The sequence below is a fragment of the Heloderma suspectum genome, chromosome 4 (assembly GCF_057233095.1).
Source record: "Heloderma suspectum isolate Gila_16-S chromosome 4, 16-S_ref, whole genome shotgun sequence".
In the NCBI taxonomy this organism is placed as follows: domain Eukaryota; kingdom Metazoa; phylum Chordata; class Lepidosauria; order Squamata; family Helodermatidae; genus Heloderma; species Heloderma suspectum.
The window spans coordinates 24,251,867-24,270,097 of NC_139461.1; the positions used below are offsets into that span (position 1 = coordinate 24,251,867).

General features: G+C 43.8%; 1 protein-coding gene across 1 annotated transcript in view; it reads right to left on the minus strand.

The window, feature by feature from the left end:
- FER1L6 (fer-1 like family member 6) overlaps window positions 1-18,231 on the minus strand; it is a 137,413-nt gene that overhangs the window by 38,282 nt on the left and 80,900 nt on the right. Inside the window, exons 21-27 of the mRNA XM_084848826.1 lie at window positions 17,820-17,954; window positions 16,163-16,312; window positions 10,053-10,163; window positions 9,023-9,184; window positions 5,766-5,949; window positions 2,874-3,088; window positions 626-748 (exon numbers count right to left, since the gene is read on the minus strand). Of these exons, the coding sequence (XP_084704952.1) occupies window positions 626-748; window positions 2,874-3,088; window positions 5,766-5,949; window positions 9,023-9,184; window positions 10,053-10,163; window positions 16,163-16,312; window positions 17,820-17,954 (1,080 nt within the window). The remainder of the gene's footprint in view (window positions 1-625; window positions 749-2,873; window positions 3,089-5,765; window positions 5,950-9,022; window positions 9,185-10,052; window positions 10,164-16,162; window positions 16,313-17,819; window positions 17,955-18,231) is intronic.

An 18,231-nucleotide genomic window follows, 5' to 3' on the forward strand; every position in this document is an offset into this window, starting at 1 on the left:
CACATGGGCCAAAGCATCATGACACGCAAGGCATACTCACTGAACAGCACCCGCACACCCACACACACACCTGCTTGCTGTGAATTTCAGTGAAAATCCATTAAATAAAAATCTTTTCTAAACTTTCTGATTCTGCAGTTTCACATTTTCCCCTGCTACTGTATAGATACAGTAACTGTGCAAAAGCTTGTTTTCCTAGCTTGCTTGAGGAAACGGGGAAATTTAGGTATATAATTCCTTCTGTTCATGATGTTCAGGCTGTGAGTGTCATTGCTTACGTACCCAAAATGTCACCATCTATGTACAAAATGGAGGAATCAACAGGCTTGATGGAACTTCAAGTTTTGAAAAAGTACAAAACAAATTTAGGGGAACAAAAATCTAAGAGGGACAGAGACCCCAAACTGCCCAATGAGGACTGAGTGTTTTCAAGGGTCATTGAATAGTGACTGTTGGGGAAAGGGGGAGGAATGGAAAACTGAGGTGGGAATGGAATGGAGTGGCTGTAATCCTGAACAAGAGCACTCCACACTGCAATATTTTGTTGCCGTTCCCACTTGTAACCATATATCATCATACATAAAGAAACAGCTACTTATACGTGATAAAGTTTCAGGGTCCTTACCTTTTGGACTTTTTGTACAGAAGCATAATACTTTGACCACCAATCAATAACATTTTCAGCAGATTCATCAGCTATTGTTCTCTTTTTTCTCTTGGTAGAGCGCCGAATTGATTTTCTCAAGCCCTAGAAAGGAAAAACCCTGGGATGAAGAAAATGGCTATACTTCTGTGCTTTCTGATCCAGAGATCCTCTTCTGTGTGCACACACACTTTCTGGAACCTGCTGTGTCTGTGGAAGAGCAAAGTGACTGCTCTGTCCTCCTCACATGGAAAATCTTATAGGATCCAGATGTAACAAAGGCATCCCATCCCGAAGGGGAGAGTGGATCTGCAGTTCTGTTTTTGCAAGCAGAAAGATGCCGACGTGGCAGGAACAACTACCTGCATCTTAACATGAACATGCCATGTGTGGGAGTAGCTGTGCACAAGGCTTCTGTTCACATGAACAAAACCCTTCAATGATGAAAACTTCATTGTGGAGGCACCCAGTTTTCAGCATTGTTCTGGCACATCCAGAAAAGACCTAGGTCTCACTTCCAATTGACAACTGGAGGGGGTGCACCATCCCATTTTTTTGTTTGCTTATAATAATGTATACATTGAATTCTCTACATACCAGGTGCCCAGGGCCATGCAGAATAAAACAAAACACAAAGAGCAAAATAACATTTCAGCATGGCATTAAAACTGAAGAATGACAAAACATTATACAGAATTAAAAGCCTGGTGGAACAGCACAGTCTTTCCTGCCCAACAGAAGCAAGGAAGGAGCCAATCTCACCTCCCAATCTCAGGATGTTGCTCTCCAAAAGACCCTGTATGGGAGGAGGTGGCCCTTCAGATATCCTGGACCCAATCCACTTAGGGCTTTGTAGGTCAAAACCAGCATCTTGAATTGTGCCTGCCTTTACTGGAGGTGTCAAGCATGTGCAGCAAGTCATTGTCTTGCAATTATCCCTAGTTGTGGCTAGAGCCTTGCAGGCAGATTTATTGTATTGGTATCTCAAGGGTGATGTGCTTGTAGTATATATACAAGCAGAGACATCACCTTGCCGACAAAGGTCCGTCTAATCAAAGCTATGGTTTTCCCAGTAGCAATGTATGGCTGTGAGAGCTGGACTATAAGGAAGGCTGAGTGGCGAAGAACTGATGCTTTCGAACTGTGGTGCTGGAGAAGACTCTTACGAGTCCGCTGGACTGCAAGGAGGTCAAATCAGTCTATCCTAAAGGAAATCAACCCTGACTGCTCATTGGAAGGACAGATGCTGAAGCTCAAATATTTTGGCCAGCTAATGCGAAGAGAAAACTCTCTGTAAAAGACCCTGATGCTGGGAAAGACTGAAGGCAAAAGGAGAAGGGGATGGCAGAGGATGAGATGGCTAGATAGCATCACTGATGTAATGAATATGGACTTGAGCAAGCTCCAGGAGAGAGCGCAGGACAGGAAGGCCTGGTGTGCTATGGTCCATGGGGTCACGAAGAGTCGGACACGACTGAACGACTGAACAACAACAAATGTATGTGTGTATGTGTGTATATATACACACACACACACACACATATACATATACATATATATATATATAACTAGAACTCGCCCAGGGTCATCCCATGAAGATGATTGGTGGAAGATTCAGGACAGATAAAAGGAAATTCTTCTTCACACAGCACATACTTAAACTACGGAATTCACTACCACAAGATGTAGTGATGGCCACCAATTTAGATTACTTTAAAAGGGGATTGGATAAATTCATGGAGGATAAGGCTATCAATGGCTACTAGTCGTGATGGCTGTGTGCTACCTCTGATACTGGAGGCAGTGAGCCTATGTACACCAGTTGCTGGGGAATATGGGTGGGAGGGTGCTGTTGCGCTCATGTCCTGTTTGTGGGTTTCCTGTTGACAGCTGGTTGGCCACTGTGTGAACAGAGTGCTGGACTAGATGGACCCCTGGTCTGGCTCAGCAGGGCTCTTCTTATGTTGTATTGTTGAACAAAATTGAGTTGCATCGTTTCCTTTTTGAAAACTGGATTCCTGTTCTGTATTACACAGTCTGATTAACGCTCAAGCTGACATGCATCAGTGCTTACATAAAACACCTCTTTATCTCCAAAACAAGTCATAAAGCAAGGAGACCTGCAGTCAGAAGAAGGGTTGTGACATATAACATGGAAGCAAATGCATTCTCTAGTAGACAGTGCAAAGAGCTCCAAGATGAGGAAGCCAGCAATTGTAATGCTACATACTTTTTCTTTCCCATCTTTTGCAGGTTCAGAGGTAGAAGTTGATGTAGGTTTCAGTGGAGGGTCTGGTGTCAGTAGAGGCGGTGAGGATGGCACAGGTGGTGTTGCTTGCTCAGGGACAGCTAGGACAGGTGCACCATGTTCCACATCAATGTAGATATGATCTGTTGGAGGCTGTTGAGGCTGTGGGGGCTGAAATTGTGCTGGAGCGGGTGAAGCTGGAAACCAAAACACATATAGAATTAGATGAGACGGTAAGAAAATGCAGTCAATATACTAAATATTGAGAGACTTAAGGCAGGGTGGGCAGAAGATAGATCAGTTGGTAGATCTCTGGGTGATTTGCAGTAGGTCAGTCAGGGTTTCTGATCCCCAATTATATAGCAATAGCAACAGCTAAAAAGCATTTTTTTCTCCTAAGTTATGTTGCTGAAAAAACACAGCTGGGGGAAACCAGCTTTGTGTGAAAGGAGTCGTGAGCTTGGCTCTGGTGCTAGTCACAAATTCTTGGGCTGAACATATGCTCAGAGGCACCCTGTTCCTTATTTCTTACCATTGTGTGAACCGCCCATAGAGCTTTGGCTACTGGGTGGTATAGAAATCAATCAATCAATCAATGTATGCCTGCCTGAGCCATGATTTTCTACCTGGCTCCGATTCATGGACCTCATGATTCTAGTAAAAAGCAAATTAAATCCTGCAAGCCTGAAATCTGCTGACCCTGGATTTAGGGCATATCAACAGCACAGGCTTGAACTGGCTTAATAATAGTCATTCCATCTTCCCATGGAACTCTGGGAATTGTACTTTGGTGAGAGGTGTTTAAGAGCCTTACCAATAATTCTCAAAACACCCTCACCAAACTACCATTCCCATAATCCATGATAGTTAATGCGGTCCAAAACAGTATACGCTTATTGTATAGATCCGCCTGTAATTAGTTGCCTTTCACTGAGAGCCATTTTGGATGTGACAAAAAAGCAGAGTGAGGAAGGAGGTGTAACAGATATGTGCATCCTGTTCCCTGTGTTTCCTCATCTGAACTGAATCACCCCAGTAAGGAGATGTGCAAGCTGCCTCTGCGGGAGCCAAAGGGGTCCTGAGTGACACTGGACCCCTAACTCAACACTTTCTGTACTGACCAGCAGCTGCTCTCCAACATCTTAGGCAGAAGTCTTGCCCAACTCTTCTTCTTCTTCCAATTCTTAACTGGACTACTAGTTAGGAAGATTCTCAGGAAACAGAGAATCTTCCTAACTAGTAGTCCAGTTAAGAATTGGAAGCCTTATACAGGATGCCAGTCATGTGCTCTGTGACTACATTGTGGCCCTTCCTATAAAAGTGGCTGCATTATATTGAGGGCAGTGATGTCGTGGAGCCAGGGCTTACAGGTGTGCAGTGCTGGCCTTTTTGATTAGCAGGGATGCTGATGTCATCTGCCAGCCCCCTCAGAATTCCTTGTTCCCTCTAGGCTTAGCTGCAGTTCTCACAGTTTTGTTGTTTATTCGTTCAGTCGCTTCCGACTCTTCGTGACTCCATGGACCAGCCCACACCAGAGCTTCCTGTCGGCTGTCACCACCCCCAGCTCCCCCAAGGTTGAGTCCGTCACCTCCAGAATATCATCCATCCATCTTGCCCTTGATCAGCCCCCCTTCCTTTTCCCTTCCTCTTTCCCTAGCATCAGCATCTTCTCCAGGGTATCCTGTCTTCTCATTATGTGGCCAAAGTACTTCAGTTTTGCCTTTAATATCATTCCCAGTTCTCAGAGTAGCTGGGCAGAAATGAATTTCCCCAACAACATTATATTGTTCCCTGTTCTAGCGCAAAGTATTTTGGGGTGGCTTGGTCTTGAATGTAAGAAGAATCTGTCTGGGGGTGGGGGTGGAGTTCACCGAGCTTTTATCAGCTTAGTCCTCCAGACTTCAGCTTGCTTTCTTGTGAGTAGGCCAGATTCGATCTGCATCATGTTGGGCCAGTTCATGGATTTTCGGGGGTTTATTTCCATAAATAGTAATTTGCACAAATAGTAACGACAATTTATGTAATCTGAAATTCGCATAATTTACACAAATTGCAGAAGCTGGGAAAATTGCACCTGCAATTTGCAACTGAAATTTGCACAAATTGCTATTTACACAATTTTTTAAAAATCCTGAAAAATTCCTGGATTTTGGGAAGAAACCCATGGCTCAGCTTGCAAATGCAATCCAATTCAGGAGTGCTGTGGAAATTTGGTGAGCCCCAAAAGCGTTGAATTTCCCAGTGACAGATATCCCTACCCATTTGCTTTACAAAAGACCTGCTCCTGGTGGAAATGAAAACTGCTGGAACTGTTTGGTTGATATGGATCAACACAGCTGCCTGAATCTTTGGGCTGTTCTTGGAGGCGTGGCTATGGGGACTGTCATGATGAGGGCTTGCACTTCTAAATTGATCACTACACCACTGATCGAGAGTCAGCCACCAGCACATCTGTTAGAACTAGACCACCAGGATCCCAGACAGAAAACTTTCATCCCTCCCTGACATCCCTTAAGTGGAGACCCCAAGGACTGAACCTGGGACCTGAGTGTTCATGCAAAGCCAGTGTTCATTTATTTGATAATGTCTTCAAAGAAAAGGATTGGAGATGTCTGGTGGGGAATTACAATAGATATCTACACAAGGAACCTCTTACATCATACACAGAGATATTGAGGGAATCCTTTTGTGGCAGGTCAGGTCACACAAAAGGGCCTATTATTGCCATGCTGTATATTGACTGTGTTTGGTCTAATGCAGCCCCCTGCATTAAAGCAGACCATAAAAATAATCCAGGTATTTCCTGTGTGAGCTTACTCATGTAATAATAGAGAAATATGAGGCTCCTGGGTGCAGTTGCTTGGCACATCTTACCTTTGTCTGGTTCCATGATGTCAGCCACTTTTGCTGATGAAGCAAGCAGTTCCTTAGGCTTATACAGAAACTGCTTAAGACAATTGATGGTGTGTGTCCCAACCAGAGTGCTACGGCCAAAGGCTCTCCAGTCGACAACACAGATGCTGAGTGGAGGGTGCAGTAGTTCGTTTTCAGGAAGTTCCTAGCAGAGGAGAAAGCACGAGTCTCAACAATCATCCGTCGTTTGTCTTCTTGTGTGATATCTGTCAGCATTCACTCAAGGGCTCACTGTGAATGTTTTTACTTGAGGTGTATTTTCTATCTAATCTAGAGATGTAGAAGAAAATCTAGGGGAAATTTAGTTTCACTAATTGAGGTTATTTTTCCCTGGTTTCTCCTAATATTTTAGGGATGATTAAACTCATTAAGAACCTCTAAATTCATGTATTTCACTTCATGCAAAATTCAGTGGCAGAAATATGCAAACCCCTTCCTTTGAGAAATTTCACTAATCCTATTGAACTGCCCTCAACATACCTGCAGGTGTCTCTTTTTTCGTTTTCTTTTTAAAATTCATTATACTTATACTTCATTATTATACATGGAGTTCCCAGTAAATTCCCATCCACACCTTGTTTGGTTTTAGCAATGCTGCAGGCTTAGATGTTCCTAGACAATTAACTCAGCCCAGATTCTTACACCTGTTACACTTCAGCAGGACCCTTAAAATTCACCTCAAATTTCACTTAAGCAAAATCTGGTTGCAACTCTAACCCATCTATTGATTCACAAATTCTATGGGACAAAAGACTTGCTAACCCAATCTTGATAACCCTGAACTTTTATAGAGTTTTATAGTGGGTGAAAAGTGAGACAAATCCAGCCATATTGGACAATTATTTTTTGGTATCTGGCAGTGGCAGGTCTAGCTATGGGATTCTCAGGAAACAGTGATCTCGGGTGGCCAGATGTCCTTTTTCACACATGACAATCCACTAACTGAAGGGCTGCCAGAGCCCTGTCCTCTATCAGAAGGTGTTCTCTGTTTGAAAAATGGTGCTGTTCAGTTCCAATTTAAAGATAAACTCCCCCCATAAGAACTGTTGCCCATCAACAGCTAGCACCTGGGCAGCAAACTGAGAGGGCAGGAACACAGGTCACAGTCTTTGGCACTATGCTGAAGTGTACTGTATTTCTGTTACACTTAAAATAATTATTCCCAAATTTGCATCTAAATATTTAAGTTAGCACACGCACATTTTATAGCACACCACTGTCCTCTTTTGTCCTCTTTTTTGGCAATTCATGAATGACCACCCTAGTGATGCCTCTCCCAGCCACACACACAACAGGAGAATTTATTAAAAATATCCCCTTATTTACATTTCTCTCCTCCTCTTCCTCCAAGTATCTCAAGGCCTAACTACATCTTATGTTAATGACATGATCAGCAATCATGTCATGGGTAGGGATGTCACGGGCACCCGACCGGGTCTGGGAGTCTGTTGGGCCCCCACACACACACCTGAAACCCCTGGACCACACCCACCAAGCCCCTGCCCTAGCTCGCACCTGCTCACGCCCTCCCAGACTCAGTGCGACCCCGACCGGCGAGCGCCCACCATTTTGCTGCCTTTGTTTTCTGCCTAAAAAGGGGGGTTTAAAAAGTGCATATTTAAATATGCACAGTTTGGGGGCCAGGAAAGCTTAATATGTGCAATATTTGAGGCATCATTTAAATATGCACATTTTTAAACTCCCTTTTTGATGCAGAAAACAAAGAGAGCAAAATGGTGGACCGTCACCGCCGGTCAGGGTCTCAGTGAGTGTGGGTGACTCACCGAGCTTGTGGGGGCTTGAGTGCGGGTCCGGGGGGGCGACCAGGGGGGGTGCTTCAGCAGGTCCCCGGAGAACCCGAGCTGGGGTGTGTTCACATATTCCTAGTCATGGGTTTTAAAAAAAATATTAAATGCCAGGTGGGCGGTGGGAGTGATTGTTAGCAGAACCACAGTGCACAAAGAGGGGAGGGTTAAGCCTTCCCTCACCAGCCATGATGTCGGTGAAACTCCCCCACCCCTAATACAATTATCATTAGGGTAAAAGTTCCCATTGCTGCCAATGGGGAGGTTTTTTTTCCTGCTGGGAAGGGAAACCTCCCTTTCTCTCATACCGCAGTTCGGGTAACCATCTCCACCCCTGCCTCCGGTACTTAATTTTTTAAATACTTACAACATGATTGGTAATCAAGTCATTAATGTTGTGTGTAGTGAGGCACTCAGGGTGACATAAATGAGTTCCCCCCTATTTTATTATCTCAACAACCCCGTGAAGGTAACTTTAAGTAAAGAAAGAGTGACTGACCCAAAGTCAGCCACTGAAGTTCAGATCTGAGCCAAGAGATCCAAAGTCTCCCCAGTTCCGGTACAACACTTTCATTTAATGCATGATGCTGGATCTTAACTACCTCCTAGGTTATTCTCTATGAAAACCAACTCCACTACATGTTTTCCAGTTTAAAAAAGGAATAAAAGTCTAATTAGAGGAGAGTTGCATAGCCTAGCTACAGTTATCCATGCTCTGATAACCTCTTGTTTGGATTATTGCAATCTGTATATGTGGGGCTACCTTTGAAAATGGTCCAGAAACCTCAGCTGGTCCAAAATAGGGCGGTGAAACTGTTTACAGGGTCTGGCCAATGTGATCTTATTATGCCAGTACTTTTCCATCTGTACTGGCTGCCAGTACATGCCCGGGCCCAGTTCAAAGTGCTGGTACTAACATTCAGAGCCCTAAACGGCTTGGGGCCAGGCTACCTGAAGGATCATCTCCTCCCATATACACGTGCCCAAACCCTAAGGTCAGCTTCAGTGGTCCTTTTCCAGGAGCCCCTGCTAAAGGAAGGGCGGTGGGTGGCTACTAGGAAGAGGGCCTTTTCTGCTGTGGCAACCGAGTTGTGGAATGAGCTTCCCAGAGAGGTTTGCCTGGCACATACATTGTGCTCGTTTTGGCACCAGGTGAAGACCTTCTTATTCTCCCAGGCATTTTAGTTTTCAATTTGTTTTATATCTGGTCTCATATTTTAAATTTTTGCACTGCTCCTAGCTTCTGTTTATTTGTTTTTTTATTTTTATACTGTAGTTTTAAACTTTTGTATGGTATTCTATCATCTGTATTTTATTGTCTTGTATTTTATGGTTTTAATTGTTGTGAACCACCCAGAAAGCGTCTGCTATTGGGCAGCATAAAAATGTAATAATAAATAAATAAATATGTACCACTTCAAACCAGTCTGCCAGGACATTAAAATTTGGATTGTTTTTGTAGCTCTGGATAACGCACGATTTCACGCCTTTGCTGGCGCATTCAATGAGAACTTGTGGCCGATCCACAGAAAGGAGTTGCACCTTCTTCAATTCACGAAGGCCCCAGAACAGAACCTGCAACAGGAATAGTAATAATATAGTAGAGTCACCACTGTGCATTCTTGACAGTAAATGTGCATTCTTGACAGCTTGGTGTTGTTGTTTTTTTTCTATAGAGTCCTGTGTTTCTGATGCTGTAGCAGTTATTTAATGTACTTCTAATCTATTCAGACTATAATCACAAATTTACTAACTGAGATTACTTTTAAACGTTTTAAAATATGATAATTTTATGAGCAAACTAAGTCATGCATAAAACAACTTGAGGAACAGAAAGGCTGCTTTACGTCCCTAAAGCAGCCCTCCCCAACCTGGTGCCCTCCGGATGTTTTGGACTACAGTGCCCAGCTTTCCTGACCATTGACCGTGCTGCCTGAGGTTGATGGGACTTGAAGTCCAAAATATCTGGAGGGCACCAGGTTGGGGAAGGCTGTCTTAAAACAACAAAGTGACTTTTGAACTGCAAAAAGTGCTAAAAAAAATAATATTGCTTATTTTTCAATTTTTTCAAAATTTCCGATTTTTCTGGGGGGGAAAAAACCAGGAAAACAATCGGGGGGTGGTTTCTGTGGCCTCAAAATTTCCAGAAATGTTACATCTCTAGTTCTGCTACAGCCACAGGACTATAGGGTTATCAAATCCCTAGTGTCTTTTTCCATTATATCTTTTGAATGTCCCAGCCATTATTAATGGTTCAAGGAGTTACGCACGTAACCAGTTAATTTCCCTGATTACATAAGGTGCCAAGGCAGGGTAAGCAGAACTCGCTGCACAGCAGAAAACTTGCTCTTGGTCCTGATTGAAGATATGCTTGTACATAGCTTATGGGTGGTCAGAGAATCGTCAGTGAATGATGCAGGAACATCATTCTTCATTAACTCACCTCTACTCTGTATTTACTTAGAACAGGTCTGATGTTGGCCGGGACTGGGTAGATCTGACTGACATCTGCAGGGTCCACAGGTGGGAGGTTTTCAGGGCCAGAATCAGAGACCTGTAAAATGAAATCATCTCAGTGTTTTACTGTTCAGCTTCTGTGCTTTAAAAAGTACCTTGAAGATTATCCAGGAATTCTCACTGCAAGCAAGACCACCACACACATACAGAGGGCACCATCTTGGTTTATAAGGATCAGAGGTTATTTTTCTGTTTATACCAGAAGGATCAGATATGGGATGTTTCTACAGTATGTGGTGGGTAAGATGTGTCTAGTGAAAGGCCATTATTCATCCTTATTAATGTGTACAGTCTGGCATTTTAATGCAGCCAGAGTCTACATAGCAGTCACAGCAATGCTTCCGAAATTACATCTACGATTTTAAGGGCAATGTGGAATCATCAGTTGTGGTTGGGCTGTTCTGCATTCACTCCCATCTGCTGAATAGTAAAGATATCGGAAATTTTTGGGCATTCACTCTGCTTGCATTTATTGTACCTAAAATTAGACAGAAACTCTGGAAGCATGACAAAATTCAAAGGCTTTGGCGAGCCTTTTGGCTGTACATAGAGCAAATCATTGAGTATAAAATCCCTGGAAAGTCCATGTCTGTGTGTGTTACTGAATTACTAAAATCAAATGGTTGAAACTAACAGCCTAGAAAAAGGAATTAATTTCCTGACTGCTCCAATGGTTTCAATGGCTTATTATTAGAAGACAGCTCTCAGTCTCATCCCCCCCCCACACACACACACCCAAACCCAAATGGTTCTACAGAATTTGGGTTTTTATTCATTTATTTTTTTATTTCAACTTTTATACCCCATCTTTTTCATAAAAAGCAAAACATACTTAAGGCAATTACAAATAAAAATATAAAACACATTCGATAAAACAATTCTAACAATAAGATGAAACAAGCAAACGGCAGTGAAAACAGCCTTATAAAAGCCATCAGCAACAGCAGACTAACAAAGCAATTCTATGCTAGACCATGTCTCCATGACAATGGAAGGAGAAGCGAATGGAGGAGTACTGGGTTGTTGTTTTTGTAAAGGAATCGGCTTTGCTGCGCTTTGGTCCATGCAGGGCTCCATGAGCAAGTGCTCCACACCAGTAAAAATCGCTTCACAGAACATACTTCCGGGTGGGGGTTGGAGTGAATGTCATCTGACTGGCAGGGGCTGCTCAACCAATAAGAGAGGCTTCCCCCCTCTCCCCCCTTCCCCTTTCCAGATGCACCTGCATTTCAGGAGTAAGCCTCATTGAGCACAATGGGAGTTACTTCTGAGGAGACACTAATGGATTCGTTCTGGGAAAGAGAGCAGCAAACACAGGGACTGGGAAACCACCCCCCATTGTAACCCGATGCTGTGCAGTAACGGAGATGTGACTTAGTTACTTCCGAAGGCAATAAACCAAGCCATGGAGAACCACAGGTTTCGTAAAGCACTTTACAGGCTCCAGAGAAGCCGTGCTTTAAAATCTGTATTTCAATTTAGGGTGATCTCTGGAAATTCTGATGTGCGCAAGTGTCATTGAGCACAATGGGAGTTACTTCTGAGTAGACACTAACTGGTTTGTGCTGGGAAACACAGGGGACAGGAAACACCTCTTGACCGGAGTCAAGACACACCCCTGGCCAGGGTTAGAATATCCAAGGGAAATGCGGGGGTTGGGGCACACAGGAGATATACTACAGAGAACCTGACTTAAAGAAAAGAATTGGACTTTAAGCAGTCTCAGGAAATCCAGTTTTTCCCTGATAAGCTCTGGGGTGGCTGCTGGATGGCTATGACGTATCCCTAATGACCTCAGTGTAACTTCGACCTCAGTGACATATTCCTAACTAATGGTCATCACAAATGGAGAGCCATTACGTAACTAATGGAGAGCCATTACGTAATGACCATTACATCATGGTCATTAGTTACTAATGACCCCACGACGTATCCCTAATGACCTCAATGATGTATAACTTCAACCTCAATTACATATCCCTAACATAACATAACATCCCTAACATAATGGCCATCACAAATGGAGAGCCATTACGTAACTAATGGTGACCCATTTCGTAATGACCATTATGTCATGGTCATTAGTTACTAATGACCCCATGCGTTTCCCTAATGACCTCAATGATGATGTATAACTTTGACTTCGATGACATATCCCTAACTAATGGCCTTCATAAATGGAGAGCCATTACGTAACTAATGGAGAGCCATTACGTAATGACTATTACGTCATGGTCATCAGTTACTAATGACCCCATGATGTATCCCTATTCCCTAATGACCTCAACATGCAGCCAGCTCGGAGTAAATTGCTGGTGGAGACCCCCACCCCCACCCCAATCGCTGCTGAAAGCTGGCTGAGAAGGCTGAGGATGGAGTGAAAGTGCCGCTCCACCAGTACTGTAGCACGTCTGCCCTGGAGGCCCCCAGTACATCGATGGGAAGCACTGTGGGTGCAGGAGGACTGGCAGCATTCCCACCAGCAGTAGGGGCCCAAACAGGGCATTCCAGGGCAGGGATGTGCATACAAGCAAACCTTGAATTCATCAAAGTTCTCCAAATCCCACCTTGAAGCTCGTTCCATCTCATGTCTATCAGACTGTGATCTTTTTATTTTCACAAGAAAATGTGTGCGGATTTTTGTGTGTGTTTTTCTAAATGTACATATCAATTGTGCTAATCTTTGAATGTACATATTCTTCCCCTGTTGATTAAAGTGTGTGTGTGTGCGCGTGTGCGCAAGCACGCACATTAAAAAAACAACAACACTTTATTATGCACATTTTTTGAAGTTATGTGTGCTGTCAAAGGTATTTTTAGGGTCTGCATTTCACACTGCAAGCTCAGAAATGTGCAGACTTCAACCGCAGATTGTATCTGAGTCCTTGTTCAGTCCAGAAGGTGTGAAATGGATAAAACCAGATCAAAAATGAACTGAAATAAATTTCACATGCATCCCTATTCTCAGGGTGGCTGGATCCACCACTCCCCCCCACCCCCCACCCACACACTCCCTGACATACACCCAGATCAAGCCCCTCAGTATATCAGCCTGAAGCTGGCACAGTCAATTTCCCTTCCATTGGTTTCGGGGGGGGGGGGGGATTAAGAAAAAGAAGGACATCTTTGGATTATATAAACACCATCCATTGGTGAAGTCATAAGCTAATCATTACTACCCAAAAATGCAGGGTTTTTTAAAAGTGTTTGTTTCAGTTACAAAGTTAAATTATTTCTCTTGGAAAGGTTAAGGAACAGAGAGGGTTCTTCAGGATATATAAATTCTGCATTTTTTTGTTCCTATCAAATGAGTGCCATCTGTTTTCTTTTATTGATTGCGATAAGGTGAATGGTAACTTTTATAGCTGTACAGAAAAAGAGAAACTGTCTTTAACACCTTGCTGGAGCACACAAAAGAACTGTCTCAATATATTAGAGTTATAGCAATAAAAGGCAATAAATCATATTATATATAGAACAGCCTTTACTGAGAAGAATCCCAAAGTGGTTGCAAATAAAATAGAAAAAAGGTCTTCCAGACCTTTGGGAACTCATAAAGCAGACTCTTGTTAATTTGTAGGGATGTGTGCATCAGTCTATTTCCAGTCCCTGTCACTTTTGCACATATATTCACTTATAAATCTGTTCCATCCCACCTGTTCTTAAAAAAAAAAAAACCTCACACAACTCGCATTTGATACACAGTTAAATATGTATTTTTAAATTCTTTTCTCTCAAAACATACATTTCTAAGGACCCAATCCTATTGTCCTTGGGAGGGCATCCTGGGGGTCATAGCATATTGTGGATCTTCCTCTCCATAGGAGAAGACAGAGGTCCACAGTCGGAGGAGGAGGCCTGCCACTGGAGGCCTGATTGCAGCAGCGGAAACATCCACCACTTCTGCCCTTTGGGATTCCAGTGGTAGGGAGAAAAGGCAGTGTGCTGGAAGCAGCTTGAGGGTGACCTTGAATCCAAAGCCCCTTCATTCCCCTGGCATGCTCTCAAGGGGGCGGGGGGAAACGACACCAGCCCTTGAGCTGGTGTAGTGAAAAGAAAAGAAAAGAAAAGAAAAGAAAAGAAAAGAAAAGTGTGTGTGTGGGGGGGGGGGGCTTCTGCCTTGGCTGGTGCAAGTCTGCCACTGCAGTGCCAGCTCCAGGTTCCTGTAGCCCCTTGGGCAAGACCCTCTCAATGGGCCCCCTCCCTCAGTGAGTCTAGCTTCTCACTGCCATTATCGCCAGTTGCGCTTGCTCTTGCTCTTCCCCCTCCCCTTTCTCATCGTTGTGACCACTGGCTTGTTTGGAAGGCAGAGAGCCGGTGAGCAGCGGCATCTCCTGCTCCTCCTTCCCACCACCACCCTTGTCTGGGTCAGAGTGAGAGGCAAGTGAAAAAGCAGGTCGTGATGGTGAAGAGGAGGACCCAGTCCAAGGGGTTCTTGTCGGTGGGCCCCTACTGCGGTAAGAGCCCTTGGCAGTTCCCTGTCCATGCCTATCCTTGACGCTGGCCCTGCCTGGCAGGGCTTGGATGTGGCAGTTCCTTCTCCAGGGACTCTCCCCCTCCCCAACCTCCGGAGGAGTACTCTGCCTTTGCATTTCCTCCCAAAATATGTGTTCTTAAGTGTATTTGATATCGTTTTTGAGTTGAGAACAGAATTGGAAGTACAAAATGCAGTGGATGACTACATTCTGATCTGCATATTAGTCCAGGAGATGCAGGTCAGGCAGCTTGTACCGGAATTGGCAAAGATCAAGTTTTCTAAGCATCCCAATTAATTTGTAAAGAGTGAACCTGCGGGACTGCCTCTTCCCATATTCCCCACAGGACACAAGCTCATCAAGGGAGGGCCTACTTTGAGCACTCATGCAGACACCCCCCCTTGTGAGGTTAGGAGTCTAGTGGCCATAGGATTGCTCCCTTATTTATTTTATTTCCCATCTTCCCACCCCAAAATGGTGCTCAAGGCAGCTAACAATACAATACCCGGGTTAAAAACAAAGTCTTAATTAAAACATAATATAAAAACAAATAAATTAAAAACACAGTTAAAAACACAGCATTAAAAGAAATAAACAGCACCCAACCAATTAAAATCCTCTTCAGCAGGCTTGCCTGAATAGAAATGGCTTTGCCTGCTGGCAGCAGGACAACAGACTAGGGGCCAACCTAACCTTTCTCGGCAGGGAATTCCAGAGGCTGGTAGTGGCCACTGAGAAGACCCCTTCTTGCGTCCCTCTGATGTTGGTTGTACTGAGAGAAGAGCCTCTCCACCCCCATCTCAATAGTGAGATTGACTAGATCACACCCTAAGCAGTTTCTGGCCTCGTCAGTTTCACAACTAAGTGCCATCCTATGCATGTTTAGACAGAGAGAAGGCCTACAACTCTCAGCATGCCCAGCCAGTATGGCTGGCTAGGGCATTCTGGGCCTTTTCTCTGTCTAAACATGCATAGGATTGTGCCCTAAGAGATGCTTTGCACTTCTTCTATTTTAAAGGACTACATATGTGGAAATGTACTCATCCTTTACAAAAACAGCAGAACTGCTGGTTTTGGGAAGGATTCAAATGCCAGGTTAGAGGCCTCCACATCAGTAGATTTCCTCATGAGTAAGCAGACCCATTTGCTGCTTCGGGTGCAGACATACACAAAGGAGCAGCAGCAGAATATTTTGGGAAGAGGAGGCACATAGAGGAATAGTGCAGTGATTACAGAAGCAACACCTCCAACCACTAGATGGTGCTGTTCCATGTCCTTAGTGCTTAGCTAAGGTCTCTGTCTTGTCTTGTTGTTCTGTCTTGTCATCTTATTATTTTGTCCCAGGAAAGTTCCTGTGAAGAGCAGATCTATGCTGGAGGCCTCTGCTGTTGGTTTAACTTGCTGTTCTCTAATAATGTCTGTTCTGTTAAGCAAGTATTACAACTGGAGGCAGCGGCTTCAAGGTGCAAGTATTACTATACTTGCATCCCCTTGAAATACTTGCATCTCCTCCATGCATGCACCAATAAAAACACAGATAAGGAAATTATTCTAAGCTCACCTGCAGAAGCTCAAATGCAGCAAGAAGATCTCCTCCAGAGAGATTTCCACAGTAGACTGGATGGTAACTAAGTTTAGGTGGCTCATATTTCTCGCCAGCCAGTGTTGTTACAGGGGCAGCCATGGTTGAGCCAATATATTCAGATTTGCCCTAGATGTTTAAAACACACACACAGCATAACATCACTTATCTGCATGTTCTACAGGCCCAGCTTGTAGTTTAGTAACATTTTTTGAAGTTAAGTAACATAATACACCAAAGAGTCCCCCCGCCATGAGACCTTTAAGTCCAGAGTCTAAAATTATTTAACCACATCCAAAATTATTGTGATTATCAAGAGTTTGGGACATATGGAAGGGTTAATTAGTGACACAGCATTATTAGGGTGGCCAGATCAGAATGGGACAGGGCTCTTGCACCTTTAAAGTGGCAACAGTTTAATAGAAGGGGGAATTTCTGCAGATGTAGCTCGTATGCCAAGCACATCCCCACCCCCTATGGGCACAGAGATAAAAATGTGTGTGTGGACAGTACTTGCTGATAAAAGCCACAGTGGGAATGAACAGGACTTCCATTAGTCAAGGTCAGAGCTGCTAACAAGCCAGTGTATTTTACTGGTCTTCCCAGTAAAGCAACGTAATCACGGGAGGGTGGTGGCTCTGATGTCATGGGATGGTGAATCCTGTCTGGGTTTCAGTCAGAATCATTCAGAACTCTAAAGAACCAATCCCCAAATTATGTTCAGCACCCTGGATAGCTCCTTTAGAGTTCTGACTGAAACCCAGAGCAGATTCACTGCCCAGAGCAGATTCACCAGCCTCCACTGAATATAACGTCTGTCAAGAGACTTACTGGAATCTAGATTTTGCCCATTCTCACCAGTGACACTTCCAATTCTGCAAGACTCTAGGCTCAACCCATAGCCCAACTGGTTTTGCCCTGGCTCCACCTCATAAACACCAAGGGTAGTAACTTAAGTCCCATTCATTTTGGTGAGGCTACTCTAAGTAGGAATAACATTGGATACTACTCTAAGTTCCAATCTGACTCTGTTTCAACCTGCCAGGCTCCCCTGGGCTCTGCCCTCTGACCAGCTTGACTGTTCTACTTCTGCCCTCATCATCCTAGTCAGGAGCCCCAAACTTATAAAATCAAAAGTTGTCACTCCTAGTGAACAGACAATGCATCGGTGCTTTGCTTAGCTGCTTCCCCATCTTGGGTAGAAGCGGAATGAATTATATGAAACACACACAATTTTACACTGGGTGCTCACTGTACTCTATTCAAAAGGATTAAAAATGTGCATGCACAGTTAAGAGTGTGCATGCACAGTGCACAGTGCACAGTGCATGCACAGTTAAGAGATTTTTTCAGCATCAGTATTTTTCAGTGTTCAATATCATTTGCTATTTGGCCAAATACAATGTAGAGTCCCAGCAGGGTTTTAGATTTTTTTTAAAAGATAGAATCACAGGGTTGGAAGGAGCCTACAAGACCACTGAGTCCAACCCCCCCGCTCAGTGCCGGAAGCCTGATTCCCAGGTGGTCTCCCATCCAAGTACTAACCAGGGCTGACCCTACTTAGCTTCCGAGATCAGACGAGATCAGGCACATCGCTTAATTAAAGAATAAATAAAAAGTGGGAAGTCAGCTTTACCACGGCATCATCATCATAGAGCTCTACAACAATCACTGGGGGGAATTCGGCAATTTCTTTCCCATCTCCGTGAAGCAGAATATTATTAAACAGCAGCATCTGATTCCAGGTAGGAGACAAAGTCTGTTGAATGATCTGAAGAGGGGAAAGTAGTGCATGAATAAAACAGCAAAAGTACCAAAAGAGGGATACAATATGTCTGCACTCTTTATGGGCAGACAGTGAAACAATGAAATGTCTATGGTTTTCAGTGGAGGTAGAATGGCCATTCTCAATCAATTAACATACTGCTTCATTGTCCAAAATTACTTTCCAGCCCTTAACCTTCTTCATTCTCAAAATGGCTTTGCAATATTGTTTCTGCTACCAGAAAAATGTCCATCATTCATTACAAAGGGTGGACTGTGCGTTA